The sequence below is a fragment of the Equus caballus genome, chromosome 4, assembly GCF_041296265.1.
Source record: "Equus caballus isolate H_3958 breed thoroughbred chromosome 4, TB-T2T, whole genome shotgun sequence".
Taxonomy (NCBI): domain Eukaryota; kingdom Metazoa; phylum Chordata; class Mammalia; order Perissodactyla; family Equidae; genus Equus; species Equus caballus.
The window spans coordinates 54242925-54258642 of record NC_091687.1 but is presented as its reverse complement, the minus strand read 5'-3'; the positions used below and the strand labels follow the sequence as shown (position 1 = coordinate 54258642).

General features: G+C 39.3%; 1 protein-coding gene across 9 annotated transcripts in view; it reads left to right on the top strand.

Annotated features, from left to right (window-relative positions):
- Positions 1-11923, top strand: part of SNX13 (sorting nexin 13) — a 143529-nt gene extending 131606 nt beyond the window's left edge. For 3 of the 9 annotated variants that reach the window (XM_070264597.1, XM_070264592.1, XM_070264601.1), the window contains one exon: positions 9654-11254. In XM_070264597.1, the coding sequence (XP_070120698.1) occupies positions 9654-9658 (5 nt within the window). In that variant the 3' untranslated portion in view covers positions 9659-11254. Of the gene's footprint in view, positions 1-9649 lie in introns of all 9 variants that reach the window. The other 6 variants (XM_070264596.1, XM_070264602.1, XM_070264594.1 and 3 more) reach the window with 5 other exon arrangements.
- The last annotated feature ends 3795 nt before the right edge of the window (positions 11924-15718 follow it).

Genomic DNA, 15718 nt, shown 5'->3' with positions numbered 1-15718 from the left:
TTTAGCTGTGCTTCTTTAAAAAAAGTTAATGGTTCCGCTAAAGTTTAAAATATACAACTTTAACGTATCACAGTTGCCTTAAAATAATATTATACTGAGTTATGTATGGTGTAAGAATCATACAACAATATATTTCCAATTTTTCCCTCTTTCATTGTTGTTTCCTTGTTGTACATTTTATTTTTACATGTATTCCAAGCCCTACAGTAAACTCTTAATTATTTTATGTTAGTCAAATATCTCTTAAAGTGATTAAAGAGAAGAAAAGATATCCTTTATATTTATGTTCCTTTTTTTCCATTTACAGTGCTTTTCATTTCTTTGTGCAAATCTAAGTTTCCATCTGGTAATAATACTCCTGCCTGAAAATTTTTTATTTAATCTTTCTTGTGGTGCACATCTGCTGCCATTGAGTTCTCTCAGTTTTTATTGTATACAAAAGTATTTCACCTTCATTTTTGAGCAATATTTTCACTGTGCATAGAATTCTGGGTTGACTGCTTTTTTCCCCCAGTACTTTAAGTATGATATTCCATGACTCTGAAAAAATCAGGGAGGAGGGCGGGTAGGGATGAATAGGTGAAGCAAAGGGGATTTTTAAGATGGAGAAACTATTCTTCATAAAACAAATGGTGGATACATATCATCAGGCATATGTCAAAACCACAGAACTATACAATACAAACAGTAAACCTCAATGTAAAGGATGGACTATAGTTAATGTAGACCATCGTTTACATTGTTTATCGATGTACTTTAATAGTGTACATTATGTAATTATTTTAACTACATTAATTAGTTATTACACTACAGTAAGCACTTGTAACAAATGTATAGCCCTAATGCAAGATGTTGATAATAGGGAAAACCGTGTGCGGAGTTGGAGGGTAAGGATGGGGGTGTGTTAAGTATACGGAGCTCTATGTACTATGTACAGTTCTGTAAATCTAAAACTACTAACAAAAGTAGAGTCTATTAATGGTTTTTCAAAATATGTCACTCTGTTGTCAGTCTTGCATGGTTTTGGATGAGAGCTCTTATGTAATGCTTTTCTTTGTTTATCAACATTGCATCTTTTTTGCGAGCTACCTTCAAGATTATTTTCTTTATCTTTGCTTTACAGCAGTTTGACTATGATGTGTCTAGATTTGTGTGGTGCATGTGCACGTGCGCATGCATGTTATTTTCATCTTGCTTGGAACATTCATCTGAACTTCTTGTATCTGTGGTTTCATGTACTTCATTATTTTTGGAAAATTATCTTCATATATTTCTTATTTCTGCTTCTCTTACTTTTTCTGGGACTCCATCTACCCATACGTTAGTTCAGTTGATGGTGTCCTACATTTCTGGGATTTGTTCCCATTCTTTTTTCTCTTTGTGTTCAATCCAGGAGAGAGGATTTGATTGATTCATCTAATCAACATCCAGTTTAGGGCATTACTGTTAGATGGAGATTTCAGGACAGACCACTTCAGAAGTCAGCCTTGGGTCAGGAGCCATTCTTTGTCCAGTCATCTAGGCACTATGTCATGGTATAGAGCATGGATGCCTACAGCTGATTCTCTCAGCAGGGCATCAGAGGCAAGGAGATTTCTGATAGATGTCATAGGCATGGCCAGCATCCCAAGTATGGCAGACTCCTGTCCAATACGGCTTACAAGGGAGGGCAAAGTAGGAAAAGCAAAATCATCCTTTGGGAGAGAGAAATCAAGATTATCTTCATACTCCTGTCCTAAATCACAAAAATAGTGTATAGAAGTTCATTCATCTTCTGGATGTCCATGTGAGTTTCTAGGAAATAGTTGTTTCCATTTTACCTAGAATTTGTATGTGGTAGAGTTAGGAGAGAGTTACCTCTGAGGAGGCAGAGAAAAGTTTAAATGATACCTACAATCATGTAGTTAATAATACACTGAAGATTAGACACCAGGTCTAGGTTCCTAGCACAACAGTATCATACATCCCACCAAAGCTACACTTGTCTGAAGTTGGTACATAGAAAACAGTTTTTAAGGAATTCACTAATTAATCCCCTCTGTAGAAGGGTAATTGTGGGGAAAGATAATCCTTTATTAGCTGTAGTGAGACTTGTCGCTCCCTGACTACTGCTCCTGCTTGTCATTGACTTGTACTATTTCACGGAGTGAAGCAGTATTCAGTGAGGGAAAACAAAAAGAAAAAGGGCAGTGGAATAAGACTCTCAGTTGTAAATCTATAATTCACTGGTTATGTGACCCTTGTCACTGACAAAATCATCTGAGGCAGTGACCCGTTTGAACCTCAGCTGTGCTCGCTCTTGAATACAGATGCTTTCAAGCACGTATAATTGACATATAGAGAGGCCCTAAGAACCCTCTGGAAGGGAATGTTTCCTAAGGGAAGAGGGAGTCTGGATGAGAAGCTTGGTTAAATAACATTGCCCAAGTGATCAAGAAGGAATAACAATACTGAGGGCAGCATCTCAAAGAGGAGCCTTTCCAAAATCTCTGCAAAACCTTAGAGTCAAAGGGCAATTATTTGGGACCCATGTAACTGAGAGTATAGCTCAGATATGGAGCTGAGATGAATTCACTTCGGGAGAACAGCTCTGGTGCACTGGGGGCTCTGAAGAACAGAACACATCTCTTCTTGGGCACCCATGAACCATTGGCAAGCACAGCTCTCATGGACGTGAGGTCCAGCAGAGCTCTGGGCCCTGGCTCCTCTTCTGTGCATTCCTTTTGGGAGTTATTCTCCTGTTAGCCTAAGTCACTCATTTTCTTTTGATACTTTTATCTGTTCAGAGTTAGGCTTTCTGGATGATGTCCACACATTCTTCTGCAGAGCTATTTCTATTTCTTAAATTATTGCTGAGTTTATGAATTAGTTTGAGGAATTTTCTTCTGTGGATAGAGCAGCATCAAATAATAAATGGTAAAGAAATGAATGATTCTGTTCCTTCAGTCCATCTGCCAGCTGGTACTTAGAGCCACCCTCTTGTGTTGGTGCAATGAATGATACAGTGATAGAGCCTTCAATTTATGGTGTCATTTAATTTCTTTCTTTTCAGCTGTAGTCATGGAGATTAATTTACCAAGAGCCAGTTTACAACTTATTAAAAAAACCAAGCAGGTACTTTTACATTGTATTCTTTAACTCTGTACTTCAGAGTGGCCCTTCAGAGTTTGATTCACGAGACTGCTCTTTACTGATGGCTAATGGCAGACCTTTTCCTAAATAATAATAATCCTAGCTAACCTTTAAAGAGTGCTTGACATTTGAAGTGCTTTACATGTTTTGCCTAATGTAATCCTTGAAAAGTCCCCATGAGGTAAGTAGTAGTATTCTTTTTTTTTTTTTTTTTTAAAGATTTTATTTTTTCCTTTTTCTCCCCAAAGTCCCCCAGTACATAGTTGTATATTCTTCGTTGTGGGTCCTTCTAGTTGTAGCATGTGGGACGCTGCCTCAGCGTGGTTTGATGAGCAGTGCCATGTCCGTGCCCAGGATTCGAACCAACGAAACACTGGGCCGCCTGCAGCGGAGCGCACAGACTTAACCACTCGGCCACGGGGCCAGCCCCAGTAGTAGTATTCTTATTATCCCCATTCTAGAGCTGCAGAGACTGATTCGGGCAAGGTATGTCATCTGTGCAAGGTCACACAGTTAAGTCTTGGTGGAGCCAGAATGCCAAGTTGCTGTCAATCACTGTGCCATCTTGCCTCCAAAGAGTGAGGAAAATGCCACTGGGTGCAAATCCAAGCTTGAAAGCAAAGACACTGGATCATGAATCACAGTGGGGACATATGCCCAGTAAAGAGAACCCATGGCCCTTGAGGTATGAACATATGAGGTTGACTTGTTCATGGATCTGGCAGCCTGAAGCGAGAACACTGTGAGGAGGACAACGTGTAAGGCATTATTAATGCTGCATATCAATTAGTGGGCCTGTTTCTATGAAGTGGCAGTCACAAATGCAGACAATTTCCTTTGAATTATCAATTCTCACTTCCCTCCAATGATTTGGAAGGAAATTCAGGTGACTTCCAATATTTATCAGAGAGAGAACTATTGTTCTATACCTGTAAGGATTATACCCTCAGAATGCCCATGTCAAGGAGAAATAAGATTTTCGAAGTTGTTTTATGTCAATGTTGTTTTTAATCTCATAGCAGAAGCCTACATAAGTTTGTCCTGGGACTCAGACATGCCTAAAGGCCTGGTGGAGCAGGCTGCTCAGGGCTCCCTTGGTGTGAAGGAATGAGAAGCCTTTTGAGATGGAAGAGGGTTCTTAGAAACCCTTCTAAGGGCAGAGGGTAGGAGAATGGTAGGCCGTAAGTGAAGAGTAGGATGTCTGATACGCATTTAGATAGTTCTGAAGTCCTATTTCCACTATGAGTCTGAAAGTGAAGATTATAATGAAAGATCAGGTAAAAAATTAATCAAGGCAGGATCCTGAGAATACAAGGTGCCAGGAAGTGAGGGTGCCAGCACCAAAGATAGCCCCTTGGCATGGAGCTCAGAGGTTTGCAGTCAGGACACAGATGTGACAATGAGGGCCTCAGCAGCTGTGGTGGCATTAATCACGCATTAATCAACACAACACAGCCAGAGCAGGCGAGGACGAAAAGGTTGAAAGCTAACGGGTAGCCAAGAAGACCAGGCCAAGGAACACATGAGCTGGCAATGGGATTGTGTGGCTGTTCTCTAGAAGTGTGGCACTTTGGGCATCCTACTTAGTATTCATGAATCATCATGGGCACGTGAGAGATGGACTATGGCCTTGGACCATGGCAAACCAATTGGTACTATTATGATGCAAGCTTGCAACTTCCTGAAGTCTTTCTGATAAAAAGTTCAGGCTTAAGAATAGATAATCTTCAGACAATAAATTGGAAAATTACAATAAAGGGACACATATTGTTCCTCCAGTCCTTGAAGAGTTTGGTTTCTAAAAGACACGATCTTTAAATCCATTCACAGTGTGGAATGGTTGAGCACTTGAAATTGCTGGGGAACAGAGCCTACTACTCTCTTGGAAAATCTTTCAGCAACAGGTGTTATTTCTTTTTCTCTTCAGGACATCAAAAGGTTAAAGAAGCATGAAATTTTCCCAATGCAGCTTAGCTGCTAATCGTACACAAAGAAGTGAAATTGGGATGGACTTGTGAACAAATGCCCTTTGGCACCTGTTTTTGCCATCTTGGTTTGTTTTTCTTCCCACAGCATTTTACACCTCCTAATTTAATTTGTGACTGGCCCCCGTCCTCCCAGCTGTTCAGGACTAGAAAGCACACACACGCATTCCAATTGTGGTTATTGGGGCTTATCACAGGGCAGGGATAGAGCCAAAGGCATTGGCCGAATCATACGCAGGTCTTGAGGCCCAGCACTCTCGCTGCCTTATCTCACTATGTGCTGGTAACTTGAGAGGGGGATCTGATAATGAGTCTGCGGAAGTTGAAAAACTATAGAAAGTCTATCTCATTCAAACAGGGCTTTCTAGGGGCTTAATGGGACTTTGGGTCACAGAGGGGCCCATGCAGGAGCTTTGTAGTATGAAAAGTGACTTTGGTTAGAGTAACCCCTGTGAAATTCTTACCATACTCCTGAATCAACCTGCCATTTAGTTGTGCTTTCTGGGGAATTTGGGCAGATCCTGGAAGCCAATAGCAGACACATCCACCAAATTAGGAGTCTGGAACACTGGAATGTTTGACTTTGATCTTGCACTTTCGCACAATGCCAAGGAGATGTGAATGGACAGAGATAGTACACTTTCTCTTTTGGGCTGCGGACAATGTGAATTAAATCCCAATCCTCATGGCTGCTGTTTTACAAAGGGTACCTGTAGAGTTGAGTGGACAGAATGATATGGATTTGAAAATCTCATCAGATGAGTGGCACAATATCTTTATCAATAGGGACAGTGTTTCTCTGGATCTGTTTCCTTCTGAAGTCATCACTGTAAAGTCACTGTTTGTTACTTCTGTAACTTCCCCAGGACAATGAGGGATGTTGGCAATAACATGGTGCATTAAACAGGCCATAAATTTTTCTCCAGGACTGAAATAATACTTGAGTACAAAGGCAAAGGCCTCTAGCTGCCTCATAAATCAAAAACATGGTCCCCAAAGGGACGAAATAAATCCAGAAATAATCCAAAATACATGAGAGAATTTATGATAAAGAGAATGTCTCATATCAGTGGGGCAAAGAAGGCAATTTAATAATAGGTGTTGTGAAAATAGTGAGCTTGTTCATACCTCACCTGTATCACAATAAACTTAGTATATATTAAAAATCCCATATTAAAAAGAAACTCTAAAAGCACCAGAAGAAAATATTGGGAGAATTCTTTTGTATCCCTGAAGTGGGGAAGGTCTTTCTAATTATGGCTCAAAATCCAAAAGCCATAAAATGAAAGGTTAATTCAAGTACATAAAATAAAAATAACTTTTGCATGGCAAATTATGCCATAAACATATCAAAAGTCAAATGACAAACTGGGAAAAAATTGTACCAGCCGAGGGCTAAATTCCAAATACATAAAGATCTCCCAAAAATCAATTTGAAAAAAGAGATTTCTTTCAAACATAAAGGCAGCACATTATACACTTTCTGCCTCTTGCCTTTCAGCTCAGTGATAGCTTCTTCATACTTTTTCACCACTGTGTTTCACTGTTTGGAAAAATCATAATTTCTTTACTCAATCCCCTATTAATGGACATGTGGGTTTGTTTTTTCCAATCTTTTGCTTTATATCATTTTTCAAGAATTGTAATGTTCAAGAGCTAATTAAACTCTGAAGTTAGGTTGCCTGTGGATTCAAATTTTGGCTATTATCAGTTTCAAACTACATGACCTTGACTTTGGGCCTCTGTTTCCTCAGCTGCATAGTGGGTTTGAAGTTAATAGTATCAACAACGTGAAATTTTCGTGAGGGTTCAGTGTGGTAATGTACAGGTAAAGGACTTAGAATAGTACCTGATCCACAATAATTGTTATGGAAGTGTTAGTTATTATTATCACTATGTGCTATTATTATTATAGATTTTGCTGGTCTTGTGAACTTCTATTTTTGAAATGTTTAGGACTCATAGTGAGAGAGAGGGAACTTGAGGGGAAATGCTGTTCCCTAAAGGGAAAAAGTGGAATCCAATGGTGAGGAATAAACTCTCTTACTTGCTGTTTCTTGCTTTTTAGTGAAGAGTTGCTTAGAAATGCAGCATGACAGGGGGCCTGGATGTCAGTAAATGTGGGAGCAACTCTGGAATCTGCATTTTAATAAGCATACCAGGGGCTCTGCTGCAGGTGGTCTCAGACAGCATTTTGAGAAAGTACTGCTAACTGTCTGCTGGGTGGATATTCTCATTGAAAGCATGGTGACTTAAAGAGATTGATGAGGTTCAAATTTCTTAAAAAGTTAAGTCAGTGTTTAACTATAATAGACACCATAATCCAGTACAGAAGAAAAGATGCTCACTTTGTTGAGGCATTATTATTTCATAACTGCCTTCAAGGCATGTTGCTCGTTTGTGTGTTGCATTCTAATTTATACTGCAAGTCCTTGAGGTCAGTGAACTTGATTTCCAGTTTTTTCAATGTCCTCCAACTCCAGTACATGTTTTCTTAGCACGTTCTCATTGGTATTTTAATGCTGTTTAGAGCTACTAAAGAAAGAAGGAAGTTCCAATGCTGCTTCAAGATTTCTTATTACCCTTAAGATTGAGTCTTCATGGTATAAAAGAAAGACCACAGGCTTCATAATCAGTTAAATCTCAGCTCATCAATTACTAACCTGAGAAATGTTGGGAAAGTTACTAAACTTCCCTGAAAATCGGTTGACTCATTTGTAATATTGGGATGATAATAATTAATGCCCATAGTTATTCCAATGACTAGAGATAATATAAAGAGGATGCCACATAGCAGGTGCTCAGTGAGTGATAGATATTACTTGACTAAAGCTGCTTTTTCCTGGGGATTCTCTTCTGGTTGTCTGATGCCCCCTCCTGGACAGTCCAGAACCTGGGTCACTTGCTTCAAACTAAAGGTCATGTGGTTTCCTGAGGCAGTGTATCAGAAAGAATCTGAAATCAAAGCCAAATATAGCCAGGCCAACCAAGAAGAAAAGCCAGGAAAGAGGCACTGGAGTGGAAACCAGAGAAACCTGATAAGGGGGAAGGCAGAGCCCAGAATTTTCTGAATGATAAAGTTAATTATGATAATTACTTTTTGCTGATATTTACATGTCTAGAACTTATATACATTATCTCAGTTAATGTTCACTGAAATTCTATAGGACATAGGAATAAATCTTCATGACCTTGGATTAGGTAACAGTACCCAAAACACAAAGAACCAAAGAAAAATATAGACAAATTGGGCTTCATCAAAATTAAAACTATTTTGTTTCAAAGAGCATTATTGAGAAAGTGAAAAGACAACCCACGAAGAGAAAATATATGCAAATCATATACCTGATAAGAGATCTGTACCCAGAATATATAGAGAACTCTTACAACTCACTAATAAGAAGGCAAATTATTTAGTTAAAAAATAGGCAAAGGATCTGAGTAGACATTCCTCCAAAGAAGATATATAAGTATAATATACTTATAAGTATATTATAAGATATACAATAGCACATGAAAAGATGACTAACATCATTAGTCATTAGAGAAATGCAAATCAAAACCTTAATGAGATACACCTTCATATTCACTAGAATGACTTTAATAAAAAATACAGACAACAAGGATGTGGAGAAATTAGAACCCCTACACTGCTGGTGGGAATGTAAAATGGTGCAGCCACTTTGGAAAACAGCTTGGCAGTTCCTGAAAATGTTAAGCATAGAGTTACCATGTGACCTAGCAATTCCGCTCCTACGTATATACCCAAGAGAAATGAAATGTATGTCCACATAAAAGCTTCTTCATGAATGTTCATAGCAGCACTATTTATAGTGGTCCAAAGTTGGAAAAAACACAAATGTCCTTGAATAGATAAACAAAATGTGGCATATTCATACAATGGGATATTATTCAGCAATAACCTGGAATAAATATCAGTATGTGCTACAACATGGATAAACCTTGAAAACATGCTAAATGAAAGGCCACATAACATGTGATTCCATTTATATGAAGTGTCCTAAATAGGGGAATCTATTGAGACAGAAAGTTGATTAGTGGTTACCAGGGCCTGGGAGAAAAAAGAGAGATGTAGAGTGACTGCCAATGGGTATGGAGTTCCTTTTTGGGATGATGAAAATGTTCTGGAATTAGATAGTGATGATGGTTGCACAACCCTGTGAATATACTGAAATCACTGAATTGTATTCTTTAAACCTGTGAATTATATGGTATGTGAATTATATCTCAGTAAAGATGTTGATAAATGAAAAATCAAAAAATCTTAAGAAGTAGGTATTATTTCTATTTTTTAGATAAAGTAACTGAGGCTTGCTGAAGGCCAAATGGGCTAGTGATGGAGCCAGAATTCAAAAGCAGTCTGTTAACTCCAAAACCTTTATTCTTGATCAGAAGGTGCTAATGCTATAAGGCCTTCCTGAAGTAGAGAACCTGAAGTAACTTTTACATGGGACCTATGGTCTTAGACCAGTGGGAGAGGAAGCTAATTTCTTTCTTTCTTTTTTTTTGAGGAAGATTAGCCCTGAGCTAACATCTGCTGCCAATCCTCCTCTTTTTGCTGAGGAAACCTGGCCCTGAGCTAACATCCATGCCCATCTTCCTCTACTTTATATGTGGGACGCCTACCACAGCATGGACCACCAAGCGGTGCCATGTCCGCACCCGGGATTGGAACCGGGGAACCCCGGGCTACTGAAGCAGAACATGAGCACTTAACCGCTACACCACCAGGCCGGCGCAGAGGAAGCTGTTTCTTAATGGTCAGGCCTGACTTCTAAGACAGACTGTTCGGACATGGTTCTGGTTCACCACTTCACTGAGGAGTAATCTCAAGATGCTGAAGTTATTCATTGTTTGCTAAGACTTTGATGAGACAGATGGATGTGCAGGGTACAGAAGGCTCTGTTCTATTGCAGAGAACATTCACTGGGATATCTTGAGTCCAGACGCTCTGAAAGTTTGGTGAATTTCAGCATCACCTGATAATCTTGTTAAAAATGCAAATATCCAGGTTCCACTCCAGACATACTGAATTACAAACAATATCACTGCCTGATGAGTGTTGTCAGCTGGGTGGGACAGAAAATCTGATGATAACTGATAGGTTCCCACGAATAGGCTTTACTTACTAAAAAGCTCCAGAGGAGGTGATTCCAGTTTCCGCCCCAGAGGTGCTCTTAGAGAGCAATGGGCTGCTGTGTGCAAGAAGCTGAACCCTAGCTCTTATCTGAGGAGCTTAGGAGGACTCGCTTCAAGTTGGGAACCACAACAGTGGCCCAAAGAGCAAAACTCATTTTGGGGAGATCCGATAGATGTTTTGACTATACTGATAAAAATAATTTGTCTTCTTTTGAAAGCAACTCAGATAATCAAGAAAAATGAGAAAGTTTGAGTAGAATTCATCCCACAGCTTTCCACCAGAAAGAAACATTGTTTTATATTTTGATGAACAGAATCCCAGATTTGACGTGACTGAGCCTACGTTCATGCAGAGAGAGTCATACGATTTTGCATAAATGGGATAACACAATCAATACATGATAGCTTGTAAACTTGCTATCAATATCTTTGAGATCCCCATGTTTTAGGGAGACAATGCTTCATCTTTAATGAAGGAAAAACAGCTTGGGTTTAATTTTCTACAGTTTCATAACAGTCACCATTTTATATGACACATAAAAGCAATCCTAGTCTTAAAGTACATATTCCCATACCAACAGATCACAAAATTTTCCTTGATGTTTATGTCATTACCCTTTTATTCTTTGTGTATCGCAAAGCTAATACAAATAGATGAAAATAAATAGTTCATTTCTACCATAAATTTTTAGCAATGCAGGAAATACTATGGTTGTCAAAAAATTTTATGAGTGCTCTAGAATGCTGAATATGTACAGGCCCTTGGAAATAAAGATTGTGGTGGTTGAGAGTTTATAAATTTCAAGTCAATTTTTTTTATATGTAGAAGGATAGAATATTTTTTCCCCTCTGAGTTTCTTTACAATCCTAAAATTCTACTGGGGCAAGAATCAACTTACAAGCTATTCCATAAACCTCATTGTACTTTGTAATAAACATACACTGAAAATGTCCCAATAAATGTTCACTGGAAGAAATTGTAGAATTTTTCAAAATCAAACTTTATGTTCTGATGATCATTCTTCCTATCTTCAGGAAATTCAACAGAATATTTTCTGCTTTTACACTGGAGGAGGTCTACATGAGACGAGAATTCTTATTTCTAACCTAGAGCAAGGGGTAAATTAATCTAGAAAAGAAGTTAAGTGGAAGAAATTCTGATTTGAAACATGTTGTTTTTTATTTCCCATGGTATGAGAACTGGTCCTAAAAACATTAACTGTTTCTCAAAAGAAATGCTCAACTTGATCTGAAGAAATAACGAGAAAGAGCAAATCTTTTTATTCACGGTTAAATGGACTATTAGTAAGGATTAAGGAAACATCTGGAACAAACTGAGAGAAATCTCTTAGGCTGAATGATAGCATATTTAAATACAAGGATATGTATTTGATGCTTTTGTCTCCACATATAACTGCCTTTTCTCACTGTTAGTATGAATCCGTATTCTTTTTTTAGAAGTGTCTTCCTCCCTCTAGAAAAACAATAAAATTCCCTTGGGATATTCATAAATAAGCAAAAAAAATTTTTTTAATTTCAAGGGATTTTGTACATAATGTAACTTTTCTGCTTGTTACCACCTCCATCCTTGTAATTGAACAGCTTGATAAAAGTGAAAATTAAACTTTCTCAAAAAAGCATAAAAATACCAATCACTTATTAAAACCTTTTCCCTTTTATGTGCCCCACGGGACCACATTGGCTCACAGAGTCTGCTAATCTATGGCATACAGGACCCTTCTTTTTCCTCGAACCTGATGGTGATGCCTGGGGGGGGAATAAAAACAGTTTCTAATTTTTGAAGAGTAAATGTTAGGAGTTGAACTATAGATTTGATCATTTGCTCTTAGCAATTTTAGTTACTGACTAGCCCATCATCACATGTAGGTAGTGGCAGAGCAAAGAAACCAAAGAGAGAAAACATTATAAAATGAATGCATCAACTGGCATTAATAGTGCTGGGCAGGCCCTACTTTCCCTTCCAAAGCGCCAGAATGACTTAAGAAGGCCTTTTCACATTGGCGCACACGTGAGGACACCCTCACTGGACAGGAACTCCTGCTTATGCAGAAAGGATTCTGGAGATTTTCCTTTGACTGTTGCACCTCTGTGCCAGCAAACACCAAACCTCGAGGGGAAAACTCACAGCTTGATTGCACTTTGTACAGATGCGAATGTTGGGATAACTGAATTGGAAGCCCAAATAGGGGTATTCAGATTTTATGGGTGCCCGCTTACTTAGAGTCTCATTTTTCAGGAAAATACCAGGCTGAGTTTATGTGGTCCTCAAAGTGAGGCAAAGGCGTCTGCACAGGCCACTGAATTGCATTCAAAAGGAGTGGGGACACCAAGGCTGATGCATAGTGCCCCACTGGGGATTTTACTCCCAGATTATCATTTTGAGATTATGGCCAAAGGCAGTTAAATCACGTAGGAAAGTGTGGGCACTACTGAGAGAATGCGAAAATGTTTGGAAGCAGCCTTGGGAGACTGAAGCTATGTGAATGGGATTCACCACTTGTTTTGTTATTGTTGTTTTTTTTTTTTTTGCTGAAGCCTAACTAAGAGCCGTGGTGGGAATCACAAAGGGAACAGCGACTGACGTTTGAGAACCACCAGGCCCCTTTACAGCCGATGCCTCCTGAAATGACTACCATCAGATAATATCCACTACAGACCTCTTATTTAGATTTATAGAAATGGAAAGTCTTTCAGGGACCACCTAATACACTACATTTTCAGTTCAAAAAATAGAATACAGTTCGATATTGTGGAAAACATAGCTTATATACTAAAATAAATAGATTGCAGCCCTAGCTTTCACTAACTAGCCTTGTGATGAGGAAATTTAACCACTTTGTGTCTCACTTACCCTATAAGAAATTAATATAAAAATAGATGAGCAAGCCATTTCAAATTACAAATACATTACTGTCATTAAAGTTGTTATAGTTCTGTGAACCTGAGAGAGTAGAATCTTTGATATCATTTAGGCTTCCTGAGATATTTCAACAGTATAATTTATTATTAAATCTTTTTTTTTTTAAGAGTGGCACCTGAGCTAACATCTGCTGCCAATCTTCTTTTTTTTCTTCTTCTTCTTCTCCCCAAAGCCCCCTAGTATATAGTTGTACATTCTAGTTGTGAGTGCTTCTGGTTGTGCTACATGGGACGCTGCCTCAGCATGGCTTAATGAGCAGTGCCCAGGACCTGACCCAGCAAAACCCCAGGCCGCTGAAGCGGAGCACAGGAAGTTAAGGACTCAGCCACGGGCCGGCCCCCTACTATTAAATTGTAATATCTACTGGCAAGATGGGATCTTAAATTAGGCCCTGAATGGAAACAGCTTTATACCACCACCATTAAAGCCTGAAATACGGGACCCCAGTCCAAAGGATGAGTCAAAAATATCCTTGATGCACTGAGCTAAGCAGGCAGAGCTGAGGAAACACTCCCTGCTGAAGCGTACCTGCAGGGCCCTGGCGCACATTATCGTTAGATATGGTGGAGAAAGTATGACTCTATCCTGAAGCTTTCTAAGCTCAACACAGTATCTAAAACAAACAAGAGAAGTTTCGGCAAGGGTGTCCTTGCCCACAGTAACCGATATACTTCAGTTATGGAAAATTTCTTTTAACTATAAGCAGTTTTTACCTTAACTCTAACTTCACTTCCCCTGTGACAGGAGGTATCTACATTAAAAAGCAAACAAACCAGCAACAAACTTTAGTGACTTTATGACTTCTCATCGACACTCTCGGGAAAATAGAAGTTGATGAGGAGGGGAAGCGGTAGGTGATAGACTTTCTTGCAGATTTGTTATCTGAACTATTGGAAAAGATTAAGATGCTCTGACACATAGTGTCTTCTGATGATGAAATCTGTCACTATCAGCCCAGTTCAGACTCATATTTAATGAATAAAGACAAGACTGTCAGGATGTGGGTTCCAAAGGCTATAATTTCAAAGGTGAAAGTCTCTTTCTGGTGTGGGGTTTGGGGAGCCATCAGGAACTCACAGAGAAATTAGTCAAAATACATGTGTGGGCAAGACTGGAAAAGAAGTTTTATGAATAGTAAAAAGCTTTCCAAGGATTACAGCACATATGCAAAAGCTCTCTGTTGCTAAAGGGTGTGTGTGGTACAGCCTGAGAATGCGACGAAGTTCACCAAGCCCCAGTGTGGGGAGTGTTAGCAGATAAAGTGGCCTCTTTTGAGGTCTGGACCCAAACAAACACCACTTTGGTTCCCAGACTGGCCCTTAAATTATTTGACATATGTAAACTTCCAATATAAAGCTGGTTGATATAACTTGATTGTAGTACATTTTTACTTTAGGGAGAAAATTAGGGGCCAAGGCTGAAATCTAGGACGGTGATTGGAAATAAGTGACCTATTTTTAAATATTGGGCCTATTTTAGATCCGATTCTGTAGAAAAGAAAGCCAGTGAAAGCTTATGTTGGAATATATCCTTAGTGAGTGCAATCCCAGGGAGGCAGGAGTGAGGGAAATAGGAAATGAGGAAGAGAAGGAGGGAGGGCAGGTACAAGGAAGTGCATTGCAGAGCTGGCCACATTTGATATCAAGAGCAACTGACTGCTCTGTCTCACAGGGCCATTTTCTGAGAGGCCACATGATCTACTGCCTTTAGGAAAGTCCTTCTGAGGGGACAAAGGAGGAGAATTTATCTGACAATTCCCATTTCCCATGGGTCAAAGATTTCATCCCACAGGGTATTAACTCTTCACAGGATATTAACTCCACATGTCGAGGGTGCACACACTTGATCATTAAGAGGATCCCCAACTTCTCAGCTTTAGTAGCAATCGAGACGCTGGAAAGGAGGGAAGAGGCACGTGCTGTGGGCATGAGGCAGGGCATTGTGGACTTGTGCCATGGAAGCTAATGCAAAAACAAGTGGCCAAGGGTCCTGGAGGTAGGTGCTGCCAAGAGAACCTGAGGTAGCAAGTATGAGTCCTGACGCAGAGAGTGACTGGTGCCTGGGCAGTACAGGCCTTGAATGCTTGGCCCCTCAACATGAGTCAAGACAAAATTCACTTAACACTCAGTTTAGAGAGAGACTCATAATAAGAGAGGCTATCTTTGGTTCTACTTTAGGCAACAGGACACATATCAAGGTCCTTGTTCTTCTCCTCGGGAGCAGATGAGCACCCAATTTTCTTGGTATACTATTAGGATGGATTTGATGGAAAGTAACTGACAACTCAAGCCGGTGTAACATTAAGGAAATGTATTAACTCAGAGAAGAGGAAGTCCAGAAGTTGGTGGATTCAGCAGTTGAATCATGTTCAAGCTCTCTGCTTTCAAATAGGCTACCATCTGCCCAGATTTCTTTCTTCCTTCCTTCCTTTTTTTTTTTGTGAAATAAACAGTCATATGTAATATGTTCCAATATCATAGATTTTTCCTGTTTCTCTTTA